This window comes from Macaca nemestrina, chromosome 16 (genome assembly GCF_043159975.1).
Source record: "Macaca nemestrina isolate mMacNem1 chromosome 16, mMacNem.hap1, whole genome shotgun sequence".
Taxonomy (NCBI): domain Eukaryota; kingdom Metazoa; phylum Chordata; class Mammalia; order Primates; family Cercopithecidae; genus Macaca; species Macaca nemestrina.
The window spans coordinates 36,652,208-36,672,073 of record NC_092140.1 but is presented as its reverse complement, the minus strand read 5'-3'; the positions used below and the strand labels follow the sequence as shown (position 1 = coordinate 36,672,073).

The 19,866-nt window shown below is 42.1% G+C and overlaps 1 protein-coding gene across 2 annotated transcripts in view; it reads left to right on the top strand.

Annotated features, from left to right (window-relative positions):
* Window positions 1-19,539, top strand: part of LOC105481733 (aconitate decarboxylase 1) — a 41,767-nt gene extending 22,228 nt beyond the window's left edge. The window contains exons 1-5 of one of the 2 annotated variants that reach the window (XM_011741446.2): window positions 9,172-9,379; window positions 13,382-13,543; window positions 14,480-14,569; window positions 16,195-16,400; window positions 17,911-19,539. In XM_011741446.2, the coding sequence (XP_011739748.2) occupies window positions 9,368-9,379; window positions 13,382-13,543; window positions 14,480-14,569; window positions 16,195-16,400; window positions 17,911-18,886 (1,446 nt within the window). In that variant the 5' untranslated portion in view covers window positions 9,172-9,367 and the 3' untranslated portion in view covers window positions 18,887-19,539. Of the gene's footprint in view, window positions 1-9,171; window positions 9,380-13,381; window positions 13,544-14,479; window positions 14,570-16,194; window positions 16,401-17,910 lie in introns of those variants that run through there. The other variant, XM_071081202.1, reaches the window with a different exon arrangement.
* The last annotated feature ends 327 nt before the right edge of the window (window positions 19,540-19,866 follow it).

Below are 19,866 nucleotides of genomic sequence, written 5' to 3'. Positions count from 1 at the left end.
CCTGGCCACAGCCGATTGGAGCCACAGCAGACACTGAACATTCTAACGTTTGGTGTAATCCAAAATGAGATGACAGAGGCGGGACGAGAGGCTCGCACCTGTAATCCCAGCTACTTGGGAGGCTGAGGTGTTAGGATCACTTGAGCCCAGGAGTTTGGGGTTAGAGTGAGCTATGACTGTGCCACTGTACTCCAGCCTGGAAGATGAAACAAGACTCTGTCTCAAAAATAAATACATTAATTAATTAAATAAAATGAGATAATACTGAGTAAACCTGAAGCTTTCTCTGTAGGTCTGTGACCTGCAGATTTTTTTAATGTTAACACTGTAATATGAAAGCATGGCTAAACAGCCTTGCTCTTTTGGCACCCTGACCAATGCCTCTCACTTTAGCTGAGTTTAAGAGCTTCCTTAAGAAATGACTAGCAGACCCCATGATCTCCAAGCCTAGGGGCGGCCATTTTAGCTTGGGGAATTGAGGGCACAGAGGCATGTTGACAGCAGTCAGAGGAATACTGCAGTTGGGGGTCATGTCCCTACACTACAATCTGACTTAGTCTGTTATTTGTCAATATGAAAGAACAACGCAGAATCACTTGACATGAGTAAAACCAACAGCATGAAAGAGAGCTGCCAAGATGAAGACGCCTTGTAAAGGTCCCAGAAGAAAACCTGTATTTAATATTTGAAGCAATTTTCTCAAAGACACTGAGAAGTTACAAGATTCATAAAACAAGACATTACCGGCCATGCCAATGGATATGTTAATTAAGTTCACACTTACAGGCACTAACTCCAACAGAAGATTCCACTTTCACAATGTCTCAATAGCCAATTCTATGTGTTCAAATTCACTGTTTATGCAGAGCCCTTCACGCACCACCAACCATGCAATTAATATCAACGCACAGGTAGTAATCAGAGGCAGGTAACAAACCGCAGCAACGGTGCTGGTGACCAATGGCTAACACACCAGTCAAGTGGGTCCTGAGTCCTTGGTAGGGTTGCTGCTTCTCTCTGCTGACAGCCACCAAGAAAGGAGAAGCCCTCAGACTTACTCCGGGCAGAGTTTCCAAAGGCATCTCTGAGAAGGCCTGGTCTTTGCTGCTTTAACAATCCTCAGCCACTTTTCACTTTCTGTTGGGTTCGGTCCAGGTGTTGAGCTGTACCTGGCAACAGCAGGTGCTATTACCTCAGTCCATTACACGTACGTTTATCGCATTGAGGCAGGAGCAGCTTCACTGTGGGCTTAATGCTGCTTGACAAGAGTGACTCCCTTTTGAGACATTAGGATCACAAACCATTATGACATATCACAAGAAAATACTGCTATGTAAAATGCTCATCAGAGAACAAGAGTTCGTATAAAAGAAAAACATGATTGCCAAAATAAGAACCATATTAAAAGTTGAAAAGCCAAATGGGCACAACTGAAGAACGAATTCGTAATTAGAAGACCAAGTCATACAATTCTACCAGAACATTGAACGGAAATTCTATGCAAAACTATGGAGATTACAAAACTCAAGTGGAGACAAGGAGAAAAAATGCAGTCATAATAATCTATATTCAGATAGAGAAATAAAGAAGAAACGGAATCCAGAAAATTGTAGAAAATTGCTCTGAGATGAAAAAAAGACTTGATATTCCAATAGAGTCTCTGGTTTGAAATGGGAATATCAAAAGAATGTAACTAGATTTCTACTGTTGAGATATGTAACTATATTGCTTTTGAAGTCTGGGATAATTCTATACTTAAGTTTAACTTTAAAAGAGCACAAACTACCTCGATTCTATTCTGTCTGCTAAATGTGCATAAACAATTTCTGTATGGAATATTTTTTTTCAAGTCTGCTGGATTTATTCAAATAAGGCATCAACCCATTTTACTCTGTTTTTAAGCAGACATTTGGTACAGGGTAATACAGCCCGTGGATAATCACTCAGTGTTTACTAGTTAACTAAAAACATTAACAGTCTATTTGATGCTTATGAGAAAGCTACAAACAATACTTTTCCTGGAGGTAGGATGATTTGGAGAATGCATTATAACCATGCTGAGCTTTTGCAAATGGAAAGATTTCTTCACAATAAAATATGTTGAGACGGTCATATTTAAGCAATGCCTTTACAGCCACACATCCATTCAATAGTACTGATTCCTCACTTTATACTCCCTGAAACTTAATCCCTTCCTGTACACTTACAAAATTCCATACAAAGTTTAATAAAGAAAACAAAGGCAGGATGTACATATACATACAAAATAAACATTGACTCTGTGAGGCATTCTCCTAAATATTTGTTTTTAAATATAGTTTCTTAATGTTTTACACCTTCCTTGTTAAAATGTGATGCTGTTGACCAGCCTGGCCAACATGGTGAAACCCCATCTCTACTAAAAATACAAAAATTAGCCGGGCGTAGTGGCATGGGCCTGTAATCCCAGCTACTCCAGAGGCTGAGGCAGGAGAAGCACTCGAACCTGGGAGATGGAGGTTACAGTGAGCCAAGATTGTGCCATTGCACTCCAGCCTGGGCGAGAAGAGCAAAGCTCTGACTCAAAAAAAAAAAAAAGAAAAGAAAGAGAGAGAGAGAAAAGAAAACTGTGATGCTGTCCTAAGGGCTGGGAAAAATGGAACCAGAACAATGGCAGATAGATAATGGCCTAAGGTGGAAACAATTTTGATAACTGTTGCTGTTGTTTTTTAAAAGAAATTAAACACAATTTGCCCCAAGTTTCATCTTTTATAAAACCATTCTCATGGTAAATATGTTTCAATGTCCCAAATGAATTAACAAAAAAATTAGTCAGGGAAATGAACCCTGATTGCTACCGCTGTATTCTCTCCTAAAACATTGGTTTACAATCAGATGAAACTTAATCATAACAATCCAGAGATTGACTCATCTGATGTTACCCAATAGTGGCAAAGAAGGGCAAGTCAGAAAAAAAGGAAACTGAAATTCAAAGACTGTAATCAGCTATTCTGGACAAAATTAAACAGATAAAATGGCTTTTCTTTTTTAAAAATAGTCTCTATTCTCACATTCCTGATTTGTTGTTTCAAGTATTTCCAGTGTACTCTGACAGTTCACATCCTCCCACAAGCATCCCCTATAGGGGAGCTGCTGTCATCAGGATGAAGAGAAAGATCTATTCATTGTATTCTATTTGCTGGCAGACCAGCGCTCCAGAACAGTATAAAAGCCATGGCCATTACAAACTAGATTCTCGGCTGGGTGTGGTGGTTCACACCTGTAATCCCAGCACTTTGGGAGGCTGAGGCAGGTGGATCATCTGAGGTCAGGAGTTCGAAACCAGCCTGGCCAACATGGCAAAATCCTGTCTCTACTAAAAATATAAAAATTAGCCAGGTGTGATGGTGGGTTCCTGTAATCCCAGCTACTCGGGAGGCTGAGGCACAAGAATTGCCTGAACCGGGAGACAGAGGTTGCAGTGAGCCGAGATCGTGCCACTCCACTCCAGCCTGGGTGACAGATCAAGACTTCGTCTCAAAAAAAATAAAATAAAAAATAGATTCTCCTGACACATTTCTGTTGGGGATGAAGAGGGGTTAAATTTTTTCATGTATTAATATGACTGACTAATTGAAAGCATCAGGTTTGCATTAATTTATTCAACATTGACTGAGCACCTCCTATGTGTGGAGTCCTGTGTGAGACCCTGGGATATTGTGATCAACAGGGTAGATCAGTTCCCTGCCTAAAAAGAATGTTCCTATCTAACAAAGGGTACAAAGAGGGGAACCTTATATCCCATGGGAACATACAGGTAGGGCACATAACCTAAACTTAGGATGTTGTGGAGGGCTCTTGGATGTAGTTCTTCTTCTTATTATTATTATTATTTTTCTTGTTGAGACAGTGTTCCTGGACCAAACTGAGGGTCAGGCTGCTTATTCTCATGGCCCAATAATGAGATGCAGATGAACTGGGAAAGAAGAGAGGTTTTAATTTCTGTAACCAGTTACAGGGAGAAGGCCTGGAAATTACCACCAGATCAACTCAAAATTACAAAGTTTTCCAGAGCTTATATACCTTCTAAGCAATATGTCTGTGTGTAAGTGTGCATTCATCTACAGACATACATGATTAACTTCTTGTAATCTATAACTAAGATCTGAGTCCTGAAGACCTTCCTCTGGGGCCTCAGTAAATTTACTTAATCTAAATGTGTTCAGGTGCTGGAGTGACTACCCTTATTTTGTCTCATGGAGACAAGATCATGGAGGTCTGGAGAGTTCCTATAGTCCCCAATAAAGCTTGTTTGTGGAGGTCTGGGGAGTTGCTTCAGACCCACAATAAAACTTGTTTACTCCTAAATGGGTCCTGTTAAGAATTCCTTCGTTATTTTGTCATGCTTTAAAACCCGGGAAAGGCCTAGGCAAAACTCTTGGTGGGTTTTTGTTGCATTCTAGCCTTTGTAAGAGGGCACTGGCTCTACAGCTTTTAATATGTTTAATCTAACCACTCAGTCAGTGCTGGAACAGTTGTTATGGAGGCCTGGGTTAGTGAGGCCTGACCTGCCACAATGGAGTCTCATTATGCTGCCCAGGCTGGTCTCAAACTCCTGGGCTCAAGTGATTCTCCTGCCTTAGCCTCCCAAAGTGTTGTGATTACAAGCATGAGCCCAGCCCTAGATGTAACTTCCTAAAGTAAAAAGTGTGTAAAACTTTAGACAGGGTTTTCTCAACTTTGGTGGTATTAACATTTTGGGCCTGGTAATTATTTTGTTGTTGGGGTTGTACCGTACATTGTAGAATGTTTAGCAACATACCTGGACTCTACCCATAAGATGCCACATTTTGGTGGCAACCAAAATATCTCCAGACGTGGCCCAATGTCCTCTGGGAACAAACTCATCCCCAGTTAAGACCACTGGCTTAGAAGAAAGATAAGGAGAGGGAAGTTGTAGCGTGAAGGAGAAGAAAAAGGTAGAAGGGTGGGCAGAGAAAACATAAGAAGTAAAAGGGAATCACTGCTACAAAGGTCCCTTAGGCAATAAAAATCATGGCCCCATAATGGGTGGTGGGTGGCAGATGCTAAGCTTGATATGAGCATGAAGAGATAACTACAGTCTTATAAGGGCCCTTATAAGTCATATTATCAGCTTGGAGCTTTATTAACTATCTATGGCTATGTGTGATGGTTAATTTTATGTGTCAACTTAACTGGGCCACATGGTGCCCAGATAGCTGGTCCATCATTACTCTGGGTGTTTCTGTGAGAATGTCTAACATTTAAATCATAGATTGAGTTACACAGATAATCCTCCCTAATGTGAATGGGCTTCATTTAATCAGTTGAAGGCCTGAATAAAACAAAAAGTCAGAACCATCCCAGGATAAGAGGGAATTTCTTTTTTTTTTTTTTTTTTTTTTTTTTTTTTTTTTTTTGAGACGGAGTCTCACGCTGTTGCCCAGGCTGGAGTGCAGTGGCGCGATCTCGGCTCACTGCAAGCTCTGCCTCCCGGGTTCCCGCCATTCTCCTGCCTCAGCCTCCTGAGTAGCTGGGACTACAGGCGCCCGCCACCGCGCCCGGCTAATTTTTTTTTTGTATTTTTAGTAGAGACGGGGTTTCACTGTGGTCTCGATCTCCTGACCTTGTGATCCGCCCGCCTCGGCCTCCCAAAGTGCTGGGATTACAGGCTTGAGCCACCGCGCCCGGCCGATAAGAGGGAATTTCTCCTACCCATTGTTTTTGAGCTGACACAAGGGTTTTTTTCCTTCCTTTAGAGTCAAACGGAAACATCTACTCTTCCCGGGTCTCAAGCCTGCCAGTATTTGGACTATAACTACACCAATGACTCTCCTGGTTCTCAGGCCTTCAGACGTGGACTGGCACTCCACTGGTGTCCAGCTTGCTTGTAATATGCATACACATACACACACACACACACACACACACACACCTCCCACAGACACATTCTGTTGGTTCTGTTCCTCTGGAGAATGCTAATACACTATGTAACAAATTATCTCAAAATTTCTCCTTTTAAAACAACAAAACTTTACTATCTCAACTCTTCAAGTTTCTAAGGGTCAGGAATCCTGCAGCAGCTTAGCTGGGTGACTCATTGGGGATCTCTCATGAAGTTGGAGTCAAGCTGCCACCCAGGCTGCAGTCTCTGAAGACTTGACTTGCTATGGAAAGATTAACAAGAGCCTTCCATTCCTCCCTATGTGGGCCTCTCCATAGGACTCACAATATTGCTTCTTCCAGGGTGGAGTGATCAAAGAGAAGACCTGCATTTAAACACAATAGCTCTGGCTTCTATTTAGACTTAGAAGCAAAAGGCAACAGGACATCTTCAATTGTTTCTGACTGAAGAGTTGCTATCAATATACAATTTATTAAGGGAAAGTGACTCTGATTACAAAGGGTCTTAGTCTTTGAGCTGATCACAGTTACATAAAAATATTAAGCAAATAATTAAACTACCAAGTAATTGAACTAATTCTTCTTCTGAATGCAACAGTGGCAAAACTGGAGGCCCAGAGAAGCTAAACGATGGAACTTCCATTAAAGCTCAAGTGACTTGATAAAGCTCATCATTCCTTTAGGAAGCCTTTCCATGTGAGATGGTCGAGCCCATCACAGTCCATTCTTCACTTTCACGTAACAGTGATCCGAGGAGCCTCAACTCCAAACCTCACTCTCAACTTGAAAAATATATATATATATATATATATTTATATATATATTTAATATATATATCATATATATTTTTTAAGCTATCTATATATAGCTTCTTGGGATCTTGACTTTCTTTTATTTAAATTGGGAGTAATACTAGTGAAAACTCTCATGAAGCTTCTTTTGGGAAATAAAAGAATCTACTACATTACTACGTGCATATAAATGGAGGAAACATAGACTTTAAGCTGAAAACTCCAGAATTCTCAACTAGGTTAATGCTTAAGATAGTTTTAAGCATTTATCAAACTAGATGTCTATCTTTCCTTTCAACTTGATAAGATTACTCTAAACATCAATTTATGTAGACTATTCAGCAATGCACCACATAATCTTATAATGTGATTTTTCTTACACAATGGCCCCAAAATACTCATCTTGTTCTTCTGACGTAGGAATCCATCCTTCTAATGGAAGGTGGTTTTGGAATCCACCAGTATAAAATAAAGATCATCTGAAATGGCATCTTGATGCACAAAACAACCATCTATGTCAGCAAAGAGCCTAGGTCTGGGTTTCCCCAGTCTGCAGCATGATTGGGAAACCCACTTGAGGTAGCAGTTGGCTAATGAGTAGACTTCAAACATCCCCAAGTGCCCATCTTTCTGCATTCTTCTTCTGTACACCCAAGTATGTACAATCACACCCCGATTTCCACTGACTCTTCATTAACTACTTAGGATAACCAAAAAGCACCTACATTCCCCTGGTTGCTGTTGGTCTCTTCTCCCTCTGACTGGTACTCTGAGCTTCTCTCACCAGCCCTTTCTACTCCGTGCATGATCAACTTTCTCTGCTTTCATTTCCCAAAACATAGTTAACACTGGGTTTAGTATGTAACAAATTTTCCTAAAGATATAACAATAGCACCAGGGAATTATTATGCTGAAAAATAAACTTCAAATTACATATTTGATCTCACAGCTCTTTAAATCTGTCTGCCTATGTCCTTTCATGCAGGGTTTCCTGCTGGCCACTTCCCCCTGGAGCTCCTAGCCTATAGCCATCACACCACCCCAACCAATCCATGGGGGTTCCCACTGACTCTGCTCTTAGCCCTGTCTCCAGAGCCCTAACATTCTTTCTCTACAGGCTTCAACCAACACAAGCACAATTACCTAATCTCATCTCACAGAGCGACCTCCTGCTCACAAGAAAGATGGGCTTTTGCATTTTTACACAGAGCATTTTAACTCCTTTGTCTCAAACTCTTCTGTAATAGGATTGAAATGGAACCTCAAGGCTCATGGAGATTTCCTCCATAATTTAAATGCAGTCTTCTCCGAAGACAAATTCTGGCACTATATCTAGAACAACAAGCACAGATTTGAAATCACTTGTTTTTGGTACCCACTGTAACTGCAAACCAATTGGATAGGACTAGGCAATCCAGGGGAAGTGGCAATTGCCCAGAGGAGCAGAGTTAATTCCAGGCAAGCCATATCATAGTGATTGATTATAGGCAAAGAGGCCTGGACAAGCTGTGTTGAAGCAGACTCCAGCAATAGCAGGATGGCAGGGAGGAAGGCACTATATTCCAGAAGCCAGGCAGAGGACCAAGAATCAGAGATGTACAAATATGAAAAGAGCAGTTCAGGAATGAGCAAGGGTACAAGCTGGGGACAAGTGGCATTAACCCCCAGTGCCCTTCCAGGTTCTTAATCTCAAGTTGCCAGAAACTACTGGTCAGCACATTTGTCCCTAGACAATGGTGACCAACAGGGTAAAGTGGAAGGGGAAAATGGGAGTGTACCTTAAATATTGCACATGCCACATTTTACCTAACCGATTCAAAATTTGAGGGCATGTGATTGTTTTCTTTTTTCTTTTCTTTTCTTTTCTTTTTTTTTTTTTTTTTTTTTTGAGAGAGGGTCACGCTAGGTCACCCAAGCTGGAGTGCAGTCGTGTGATCATAGCTCACTGCAGCCTCAATCTCCTGGGCTCAAGTGATTCCCCTGCCTCAGTCTCCCAAGTAGTTATGACTACAGGCACATGCTACTGCACCTGGCTTTTTTTTTTTTTTTTTTTTTTTTTTTTTAGAGGCAAGGTCTTGTTTTGTTGCCCAGGCTGGTCTCAAACTCCTGGCCTCAAGTAATCTTCCCACCTTGGCCTCCCAACGCACTAGGATTATAGGCATGAGCCAATGCACATGGCCATGTTTCCAGTTTTCGATCTTATAAGCAAGGGTATGAATTTTGTTTGTGTGCAGGTGGAGTTTTTTTTCCTAAAATTTTCCATACATCCATACTTACTTCCTTAGGATACATTTTGAGAAGTAGAATACCTACTTAAAAGAGTGTAGATATTCTTCTAGTATTGACATAAGCTATGTAGGCACAAAAGGCAATCCTAGTTTTACTATAAATTTAAGTTTTCTGATGCCTGTGAGGAATCATATGATCAAGATTACTGTACATCCTAGCCTCACTGAATTCTTCATCCATGGAAGAGTTAAACAGTCCCTTAAAGGGGAAGTTAAAGTGAGTCTAGTCAGGAGATGTTGAAATGATAGAAATTCTAGGGTTAGAACAAAATGAAAGGAAATGGGTTTGAGAGGAGCGAAGGGTATAAAGGCAGTCAGACATCCAGCAAACAAATTACTCCTCTGGTTCACTCCTCCTGAACTGAACCTCCTCTTAACAACAAAATGATGCTCAAGGTATTGTGACATTTTATGTGACTTACTTAAATTGCTTTTCTAGCAGACTTCTTCCTTTCTCAATTTCTTCAGTTGCCCTCTCCTTTTAAGAACTACCTGCCTCTGCTTTAACTTTTCTTATAACCTGTGGGCTACCTAATTAACTGCATGGTGGCTTTTATTACTGTTTTACAAATGAGATACATGATTCTATTGTACGAAGTTAGCAAGGGGATGAATCATGACAAGTTCATTAAATTTTCACCCCCTAGTTTTATGTGTCCATTTTGACACTGCCAGATTGTGTTTTTGTTAATCTATTTATTGTCACCACTTTCTGTAGAAGATAAGAGGGTCATGCTTTGTCACCCAAGCTGGAGTGCAGTCGTGTGATCATGCTTTTTAAAGCAGGAATGATCCAATATTGACTTGGCATTCTTGAGAACTTAGAACAGTGCTGGACTCATAGTAAGAACGGTGGCTCACACCTGTAATCCCAGCACTTTGGGAGGCCGAGGTGGGCAGATCACGAGGTCAGGAGATTGAGACCATACTCACTAACTTGGTGAAACCCCATATCCACTAAAAATACAAAAAATATTAGCTGGGCGTGGTGGTGGGCACCTGTAGTCCCAACTACTGGGGAGGCTGAGGCAGTAGAATGGTGTGAACCTGGGAGGCGGAGCTCGCAGTGAGCCGAGATCGTGCCACTGCACTCCAGCCTGGGCAATAGAACGAGACTCTGTCCAAAAAAAAAAAAAAAAGAACTTGTGAAATTGATTTGTTCAATGGCTTTATGTTATGCCTTAACTTATACATTAATAATCACTGTATTTAACTAAAAAGAGATGCAAATGCCATAAGAAGGTCAAGCAGATCAGAAAGATATTTTAGAAACAGATGAATGCAAGGCCCACCGACAGCTGAGCAGCTGTGTGTTTATTTCCCTCACATTTCATTCCTTCAGGGGCCAGGGAGAGCCATGTGTTCTTTGGCACACAGGGTGCTGCTCACGACTTCCAGGGGATTCCGGTGTTCCACCTTCCTGTATCACCAGCAGCACGGTCTCATATGGATGGACGGTGCAATTACCTCCAGGGCTCCATGTCACCAATCCACCTGCCCCACCTGCTCCCCAGTCTCACATCCCTCCATAAGACACCCCTGGGTCAGATCTAGCCCTAAAGAGATGAATGATCAATTACTACATGCCCCCAACTGTGAGACTTGTGGGGGTTGGAAGAGAGGTTTAAAAGAGGTAGTTTTGCTTAGAGTCAGGGATTCAATCAATATTTGAAACTCTTAAGTATAAACCCATTCTACTTCTCTCCCTCTGCCCCTAAAAATATTTTAACTCAAATTTCTAGCAGTGTGAAAATCAACATGATTGTTATTCTTCCACCCTAATCTGAAACCTTTGTGCCAGCATCCTTTCTCTCTACCAGCCATCTTCTCTCCTGCTTTCCCCCACCCCAAACCCCCCTCCACCTTTCTATTAAAGCTCGCGGAGACATGAAAAGTAGCCCATCCTTTTGAAAATGGCAAGTGTTCCTTGACTTGATAAATCTGACTTGAGACTCTGTAAATGGGACTAGTCAGTGGCCAGGTTGAAGGATGTTCAGCTAGGCACGGGTTCCATCTCTGTAGCTCTGTCCTGGCACTGAGCTCAGAATCAGAGAACCCCAGATACCCCAGGTCCCCTAATCCAGTAGCCCCTCACCTTACAGTTAAGATTTAAAAATGAAGTATCTGATGTTGAGATAGACAAATTAAGTTGTGCAATGATGTAGTAACCAGAGCAAGAAAGGGAAGCAATCCAACATTCACTAGGTAGTGAGCAGATAGTGAAACCTGACTTAAGAGTGGATGTTTTTAACTCTACATAATAGATGCTGTCCTGCGAAAATGTGTAGAAAACAAAATAACTGTCTATGTATTGGAGAATTTGAATTTTAAAGGAACTGCAGAGTACTCCACTGCTTATGAAATTTAAGTTTCATAGCTTATGGGTAGAAGCAGAATGAGCTTCTCCAGTAGGATGAACACAGACACCTCATACTCAACAAGTTTACACTGAGCCCATCATCACTGCTTGGAAGGCTGCTCCTCTTCCTGTGTTCTCTGTCTTGGCCAATGGCACTGCCATTTCCCCATCCAGAACCGGGGCTACTGCAGCAGTCCTTTCACTGCCCCCGTCTACCCATCTCCAATCCATTCTCTATACAATTGCCTACAGGAATCTTTCCAAAACATTAGTTCTGACCATAACTCTACTTTTCTTAAGATAGCACTTCGGCTCCCCATTGACATCACAGTCTTTAGCATGACGTAATGTTCATCATTCGGTCATAAGTTGCAAATCCATTCTCCCTGTCACCTCTGTCTCCTGTATTCAACTCCACAGCTGAAGGGAGCCAAACTCCCTCCACTCTCTCACACCTCCCAGCCTCGGCCCTCACTTCCACTTCTACCTTTACCCTCCATTCTCATCACCCTGCGCTATTATCTGATGACTACTCTTAAGTTTTCATAACCAGATCAAGCATCAATGTCTCCACCAACAGGGAAGAGCAGGCAGTGGTTCTCAAGTCACATATGTAATTTAAAATTTTCTAGTATTTAAATTTTAGAAAATGTTTAGAAGAAACTAATTAATAACGTGTTTTATTTATGCTGTATCCCATATATTATTGATATATTGATATCAATATATTGAATATGTTTCTATTAAGACAAGAGGAATCTCATTCTGTTGCCCAGGCTGGAGTGCAGTGGCATGATCTCGGCTCACTGCAACCTCTGCCTCCCAGGTTCAAGCAATTTTCCCACCTCAGTCTCTCGAGTAGCTGGGATTACAGGTACCCACCATCACACCTGGCTAATTTTTGTATTTTTAGTAGAGATGGGGTTTTGCCACATTGGCCAGACTGATCTTGAATTGCTGACCTCAAGTGATCCATTCGCCTCAGTCTCCCAAAGTGCTGGGATTACAGGCATAAGCCACTGCACCTGGTCAATGAATTGAACATTGATTCAGCATGTAGTCAATATTTTTAAATTATTGAGATGTTTTATATCCTTTTTTCCTACTAAGCCTTCAAAATTCAGTCTTTATTTTACTCTTATGACACATCTCAATTTGCTGCGTTTCAAGTGCTCAGTAGCCACATTGGAGAGTAGCTGCCATATTGGACATAAGCGCACCAGAACACTTGAGAGCCTCCTAGAGATCCTAATGAAAACAGAATCCTGAGCTATGCTTCCAGAGGTTCCATTTCTGGGGAGAGTCTAATTTTGGTAGTCTAGAGTGGGGACCAGAAATGTTCATTTTCAGCAAGAACTCCAGGTGGTTCTGAGGTACATGTTCATCAGACCATTTTGGACTTGATAGCTAGATGCCCTGATTGTGGAGTTAGACCTATAGGGGCTTCTGTTCAGATTCCACCATTTAAAAGCTGTGAAAATTAGTGACTTTAGTTTTCTAGGTCTCAGTCTCCTCACCTGCAAAAATAACTACCTGGAGACTTGTGGGTATTAAAAGGGTAATATGTTTGAGACATTCAGCACAGTGCCTGGCAGGTATCTCATAATAGCAGCTGCGCACTGCCCCCACAGAAATCCCTATTACACAGACGAGGTGTCCCTCGCGTCCTCCTCCCACAACTCTCTGTGCTTCCCCCCACCACCATCCATCACACAATGCTGTGTCCTGTGCTTGCTATGCTGCCCCTCAACTCGACTGAGGAGAGAAACTGGCTGCTGTGTGCTCCCACATCCCTCTGCCTCACACATAATAGATGCTTAGTACACATCTTTTTTTTTTTTTTAGAAATTAAACTAAATCTGATCAACTGGGTTTCTTGAGTGGAAAAACTCAAGAAACAAAGTTTTTCCACTTTGTTTCTTGGAGCAAACAAAGAAACAAAACTCTTCGCACAAAAGTGCCTCAAGGTTTTTTACAGAACAGAAGTGTGTAAGTACAGAGTGGGGTGTAGCCCTGTCCTAACACTCTTCCCTTTAAAGTCTATCACAGAAAGCTTTGCCACAACTATCCATGGCTTGAAAGCGGGACACCTGACAGATCGCGTTATTCAGAGGAGCAAGAGGATGATTCTAGACACTCTGGGTGCTGGGTTCCTGGGAACCAGTACGGAAGTGTTTCACAAAGCCAGCCAATATAGCAAGGTAAGAAGGTCAAAGTCTATGTTAGAGATAAAACCCAGCGCATACATATGTGTTACATTTAATCTATACTTCTTTTTATAGACAGCACTTGATGTACATAGCACTGTTCTATATCATTTTAATAATTTTCTATGTTCCATTATTTGAGTTTTAATAGTCATCCATATTCTTTACTAAGTCACTGTCTTAAAACCATACACAGTCAGGCACAATGGCTCACACCTATAATCCCAGCACTTCCACAGGGCAAGGTGGGCAGACTGCTTGAGCCTAGGAATTTAAGACCAGCCTGGGCAACATGGCAAAGCCCCATCTCTATAAAAACAAAAACAAAACATACAAATTAGCCAGGTGTGATAGCACACGCCTATAGTCCCAGCTACTCGGGAGGCTGAGAGGTGGGAGGATCATTTGAGCCCGAGAGGTTGGGGTTACGGTAAGTCAAGATCATACCACTGCACTCCAGCCAAGGCAACAGAGCAAGACCATACCTTAAAAACAAACAAACAAAATCATACACTAGTAATATCTCACAGTTTATTCTTATTCTCTGGAGAAAAGCCTGGTCAAGTACTCTGAGCAGAGTAGGGATGTACGTGAGAGCTCCTGCTCTCCCTAGGGTGTATTTGAGATAGACGGTTAGTCCATCTCTCCTGGTATTAACCCCAAGGAGTAAATAAGAGTAACTTCAGATGTGCTTCCCTGGAGTATTTCCGGATCATGATCTGGGATCAAGCAACATCTCCTCCCCATTTCATGAAGGAAAGTTGTGTATTCTATAAGGATGAGAGGAATTCAATAACTAGGGCTTCTATCTGTGGCAAAGGTTCAAGTCAGAACCATGAATAATGCCTCCAAAGATGAAGAATAACTCTTGAAATGGTGACTTGGTATACTGTATTGACACTATCACTGGTTGATTTGCTTTTGTTCCAGATCTACAGTTCCAACATAACCAGCACTGTTTGGGGTCGGCCAGACATCAGGCTTCCACCCACATATGCTGCTTTTGTGAACGGTGTGGCTGTAAGGAGGTTTACACGTCTTTTCAACTATTAGATAATCACAATAATTTTAGAGTCGGGAAATATCTCAGAAATTGCCCAAATTCTATATTTTACAGATGAAAGAACTGAAAGTCAGAGAGATAAAGTGGCTTACCCTCTCCCCTGTGTAGTAATTCGGTTTTCATGTTTTTACAGTAAATTGATGCTTTTCAAAGAGATTTTGTAGTAGAGGAAAAAAGATGGAAGGATTTAGATAAAAACACCCTAAGGTATCCCAATTCGAAACCTTGAATATAAATGGCAAAAAATACAAAACCCAACATCCAGACCAAATTTCTTCTCAGTTTTTCCTGTTTGGGGCCAGTTTCTCTCCAGTAATGTGCTTTTTATTCATTCATTCATTCATCCATTCAACAGATAGTTATTGAGAAAGGAACAATAGCCATACAGTGTCTGTATTTTCTGAACCAAAAATCTGTACTTCTCATCTTACGGATGATTTTTATGCTTTTTCTGTGTGTCAGGGGAAGTATTCTACAAGATGTAACTTGGAAACGGATATGTTGGGATTTTTGAGATATTTTTATGATTTATGGGGACAATAGCTCAGGAGATTGAAAGTTAAAGCCAATGGTGCATTCCAAAGTAATGTCCTGAAAACAGTGGGAAATGTACCAGTGACAGAAAATAGATATAAAAATCTATTTTTAAATGAACTTCTGGTTATTAGTGTTTTAATATAAGGAAAAAGAAAATGGCTGGGAGAAAGAGGAATAAAATCTTAAAGCAGAGAATAATGATTTTTAAATATATAGCTGAAAAGTTAATTTGGATTTGAGAGTTCTTGTGCTTGTCTTACAACTTCTCTAAAAGTTTGAAATTAGTTCATAATAAAAAGGTACAAAAACATATGGCCTCATATGGAATAAATGACATTAAACTTGCAGTGCAACTTATTTAAAGGGTAGAGGAGGAAGGAATTGCCAGCCACCTGATTCTGCAGCTTTGTTTTTAAAGGGGATTATAGATCTTTCCAGGGGCCATGGCAGAGGGACCTTAGGCCACCAGGGCAAGACCCAAGCTCCTTGGGTCTCACAAGCTGCTCTCCAAGGTACTCCGCTCCTCTGGCAGAGGAACAGCATTTCCCACGGGCCAGCCACGTGACTAATAATCACAGCCAGGCCAGATGCGGTGGCTCATGCCCATAATCCCAACACTTTGGGAGGCTGAGGTGGGTGGATAACAAGGTCAGGAGTTCGAGACCACCCTGGCCAACATGGTGAAGCCCCATCTCTACTAAAAATACAAAAATTAGCCAGGGCAGTGGTGGGCACCTGTTATCCCAGCTGCTCCGGAGGCTGAGGCAGGAGACTTGCTTGAACCTGGGAGGCAGAGGTTGCAGTGAGCCAAGATCATGGCACTGCACTCCAGCCTAGGTGGCAGAGTGAGACTCCGTCTCAAAAAAAAAGAAAGAAAAAAGAAAAAAATCACAGACAGTTCTCAGATTTTCTTTTCTGAGAATCAGATCAAAAGAATCTCACATAAAACAAGGTTATTACTAAACTAAGTCCTTAGTGTTCCAAAAGCCATTGCAGTAAGGGAAAATTTAAGGTTTTTTGTCGCTGTTTGTGTCTGTTTACATAGATTCACTCCATGGATTTTGATGACACGTGGCACCCTGCCACCCACCCTTCTGGGGCTGTCCTTCCTGTCCTCACAGCTTTAGCAGAAGCCCTGCCAAGGAGTCCAAAGTTTTCTGGCCTTGACCTGCTGCTGGCTTTCAATGTTGGTATTGAAGTGCAAGGCCGATTACTGCATTTCGCCAAGGAGGCCAAAGACATACCAAAGAGGTATGGAGAGAATTTGCCCCATCAAAAGGTAGTCACATCCCCTTCATCTGTCAACATCCCCTTCATCTGTCAATCATTATCTCTGTAGAGCTTTCTGACTTAGAGGCCAGCTCAGCGGAAGATGTTAACATTAGCACAGGTAGATAAGTCAATACACCAGTCACATACGAAACCCTCCATCCACATTTAAAGAAGTGACTTCGAGAGGGCAACCTGGACCATGAGATAAATTGGGCCTCTCGTTGCAAGGTGATTCATGTCATTCTGGCGTTCATGGGTGTACTGAGTATTCCTTATTTCATCCTCAGAGCAGAATCTATTCTGAGACTGGCTAGCGTCCCTCAGACTAATGAGGACATTCAGAATATCCTTACCCTGACTGTTCATCCTGCAGATAAAAAATGGTCAAATGTCGGCCACATCATATGGCTCAGTCTCAGATTTATGTTGCCACTTGGCCAGCCTGCTAGGAAAGAAGTAAATTGAAATACTGGGTAGTGAAGTTTCACAGTTTCTTCAAGGCCCACAATTCTCACAGTTACTTAGGTAAGATTTCAGCAATCAATAGCTGTTGCCTTTCTGGCAATAATTGTAATGGTACCATTTATAAAGAACTCACTGTGTGCTACACACTATTGTAAACATGTTAATTTATTCAAAGCTCCTAAAACTCTAAGAGGTCAACGCTATTATTATCACCATTTTGTTTTATTTTATTTTATTTTTTGAGATGGAGTCTCACTCTGTTGCCAGGCTGGAGTGCAGTGGTGTGATCTCAGCTCACTGCAACCTCCGCCTCCCGGGTTCAAGTGATTCTCCTGCCTCAGCCTCCCAAGTAGCTGGGACTACAGGCATGCACCACCACCCCCAGCTAATTTTTGTCTTTTTAATAGAGACGGGGTTTCATCATGTTGGCCAGGATAGTCTCGAGCTCTTGACCTTGTGATCTGCCCACCTCGGCCTCCCAAAGTGCTGGCATTACAGGCATGAGCCATCATGCCTGGCCTTATTATTTTTTTTTATTATATTTTTTGAGACAGTCTCACTCTGTCACCCAGGCTGGAGTGCAGCAGCATGATCTCAGCTCACTGCAGCCTCTGCCTCTCGGGTTCAAGTGATTCTCCTGCCTCAGCCTCCTAAGTAGCTGGGACTGCAGGCACCCACCACCATGTCCAGCAAATTTTTGTATTTTTAGTAGAGTCAGTGTTTCGCCATGTTGGCCAGGCTAGTCTCGAACTCCTGACCCCAGATGACCCTCCCACCTTAGCCTCCCAAAGTCCTGGGATTATAGGCATGAGCCATCGCACCTGGCCTATCACCATTTTGTGTAAGAAAAAATCTACAGAGAAGTTGAATAACTTCCCCCAGATCACATAGCTAATAAAGTAATGGAGCTGAGATCTGAACCTGGGCAGTGTGACTCCATTATCAATGCTCTTGATGACTATGCTATCCTGCCTCCTGGTGATTAAGGTTTGTACATTTCCAACTCTGCTTCTTTGCTTTTCAGATTCCATCCCCCTTCCGTGGTAGGAACATTGGGTAGTGCTGCTGCTGCATCCAAGTTTTTAGGACTTAGCTCCACAAAGTGCCAAGAAGCCCTGGCCATTGCTGTTTCCCATGCTGGGGCACCCATGGCCAATGCTGCCACTCAGACCAAGCCCCTCCACATTGGCAATGCTGCCAAGCATGGGATAGAAGCTGCATTTCTGGCAATGCTGGGTCTCCAAGGAAACAAGCAGGTCTTGGACTTGGAGGCAGGATTTGGGGCCTTTTATGCCAACTATTCCCCAAAAGTCCTTCCAAACCTAGATTCCTACAGTTGGCTGCTGGACCAGCAGGATGTGGCCTTTAAGCGTTTTCCTGCGCATTTATCTACCCACTGGGTGGCAGACGCAGCTGCATCTGTGAGAAAGAACCTTGTAGCAGAGACAGCTCTGCTTCCAATTGACTACATTAAGAGAATTGTGCTCAGGATACCAAATGTCCAGTATGTAAACAGGCCCTTTCCAGACTCGGAGCATGAAGCCCGTCATTCATTCCAGTACGTGGCCTGTGCCATGCTGCTTGATGGTAGCATCGCTGTCCCAGCATTCCATGAATGCCAGATCAACAGACCACAGGTGAGAGAGCTGCTCAGTAAGGTGGAGCTGGAGTACCCTCCGGACAACTTGCCAAGCTTCAACACACTGTACTGTGAAATAAGTGTCACCCTCAAGGATGGAGCCACCTTCACACATCGCTCTGATACCTTCTATGGGCACTGGAGAGAACCACTGAGCCAGGAGGACCTAGAGGAAAAGTTCAGAGCCAATGCCTCCAAGATGCTGTCCTGTGACATGGTGGAAAGCCTCATAAAGATAGTCGAAAATCTAGAAGACCTAGAAGACTGTTCTGTGTTAACTACACTTCTCAAAGGACCCTCTCCACCAGAGGTGGCTTCAAACTCTTCAGCATATAATAATTCTATCACAAATCTCTCCTGAGGCTTACCAACATCTAAATGACTTTGCATTTGGGGAGATTCAATGATTTGGTTTATAAAGCAAGGGTCTGCTGCTTAGTTTGCCCAGGAAAAATGAACCAAGATGGAGAGAGTCCAGAAACAGAACTATATATATCTGGAAGGAGGCTTCTCCTGTAAATTTTGCAGGACAGTTCCGATTACTTAAATCAAGAGAAACACACACCAAAAAAATGAGTTTATAAGCATTCACAAGGGTGAAATTCAACTCACCTGTGATTTACTTATAAAATTAACATTTTCATAGGAATTATGTGTGGACTTCATGAGCCCCAAGGCTTTAGAGGGATGTGAACCTGCATGTATATTTTCTGACAGTGGAGAGGGCTCTGATGCATTGTGTCACCAACAGATCTCCTACACCATGGCTTACTACCAAGCCCTCCACAGTGCAAGGGGTGCTACTGGGGAATGGATGGATTTAAATCCTGCCTCTGCCATTTACTAGATGTAGCCTTGAGCGTGTTACCATTATCCCTCTGCCTCAGTTTCCCTATTTGTCAAGCAGAAATAAAAAGCAGTCTGGAAAAATCACATTTTGGCTCTAGAACCCATGGTCTTAAGCACTACAATATATCACCTTTCAGTACAAAAATATTTGAATCAGAGTTGCAATAAAGAATGAAAAGGAAAAAAGAGAAGTAAATATGTAATTATATAAATACTAAACTGTATGAAAATAATAGAAGTGTCATGGGGATTAAAAATGCAACACTAACAATCATAGTTAATGTGTTACAAATCCCTGGTATTGTTCAACAAAAGGGCAACGTATTAACTCTAAATATTGATTAATAAGTATGCTGTATTAGTTCGTTCTCACACTGCTATAACAAACTGCCCAAGACTGGATAATTTATAAAGGAAAGAGGTTTAATTGACTCACATTCCTCATTACAGAGGAGGCCTCAAGAAACTTAGAATCACACCGGAAGGAGAAGC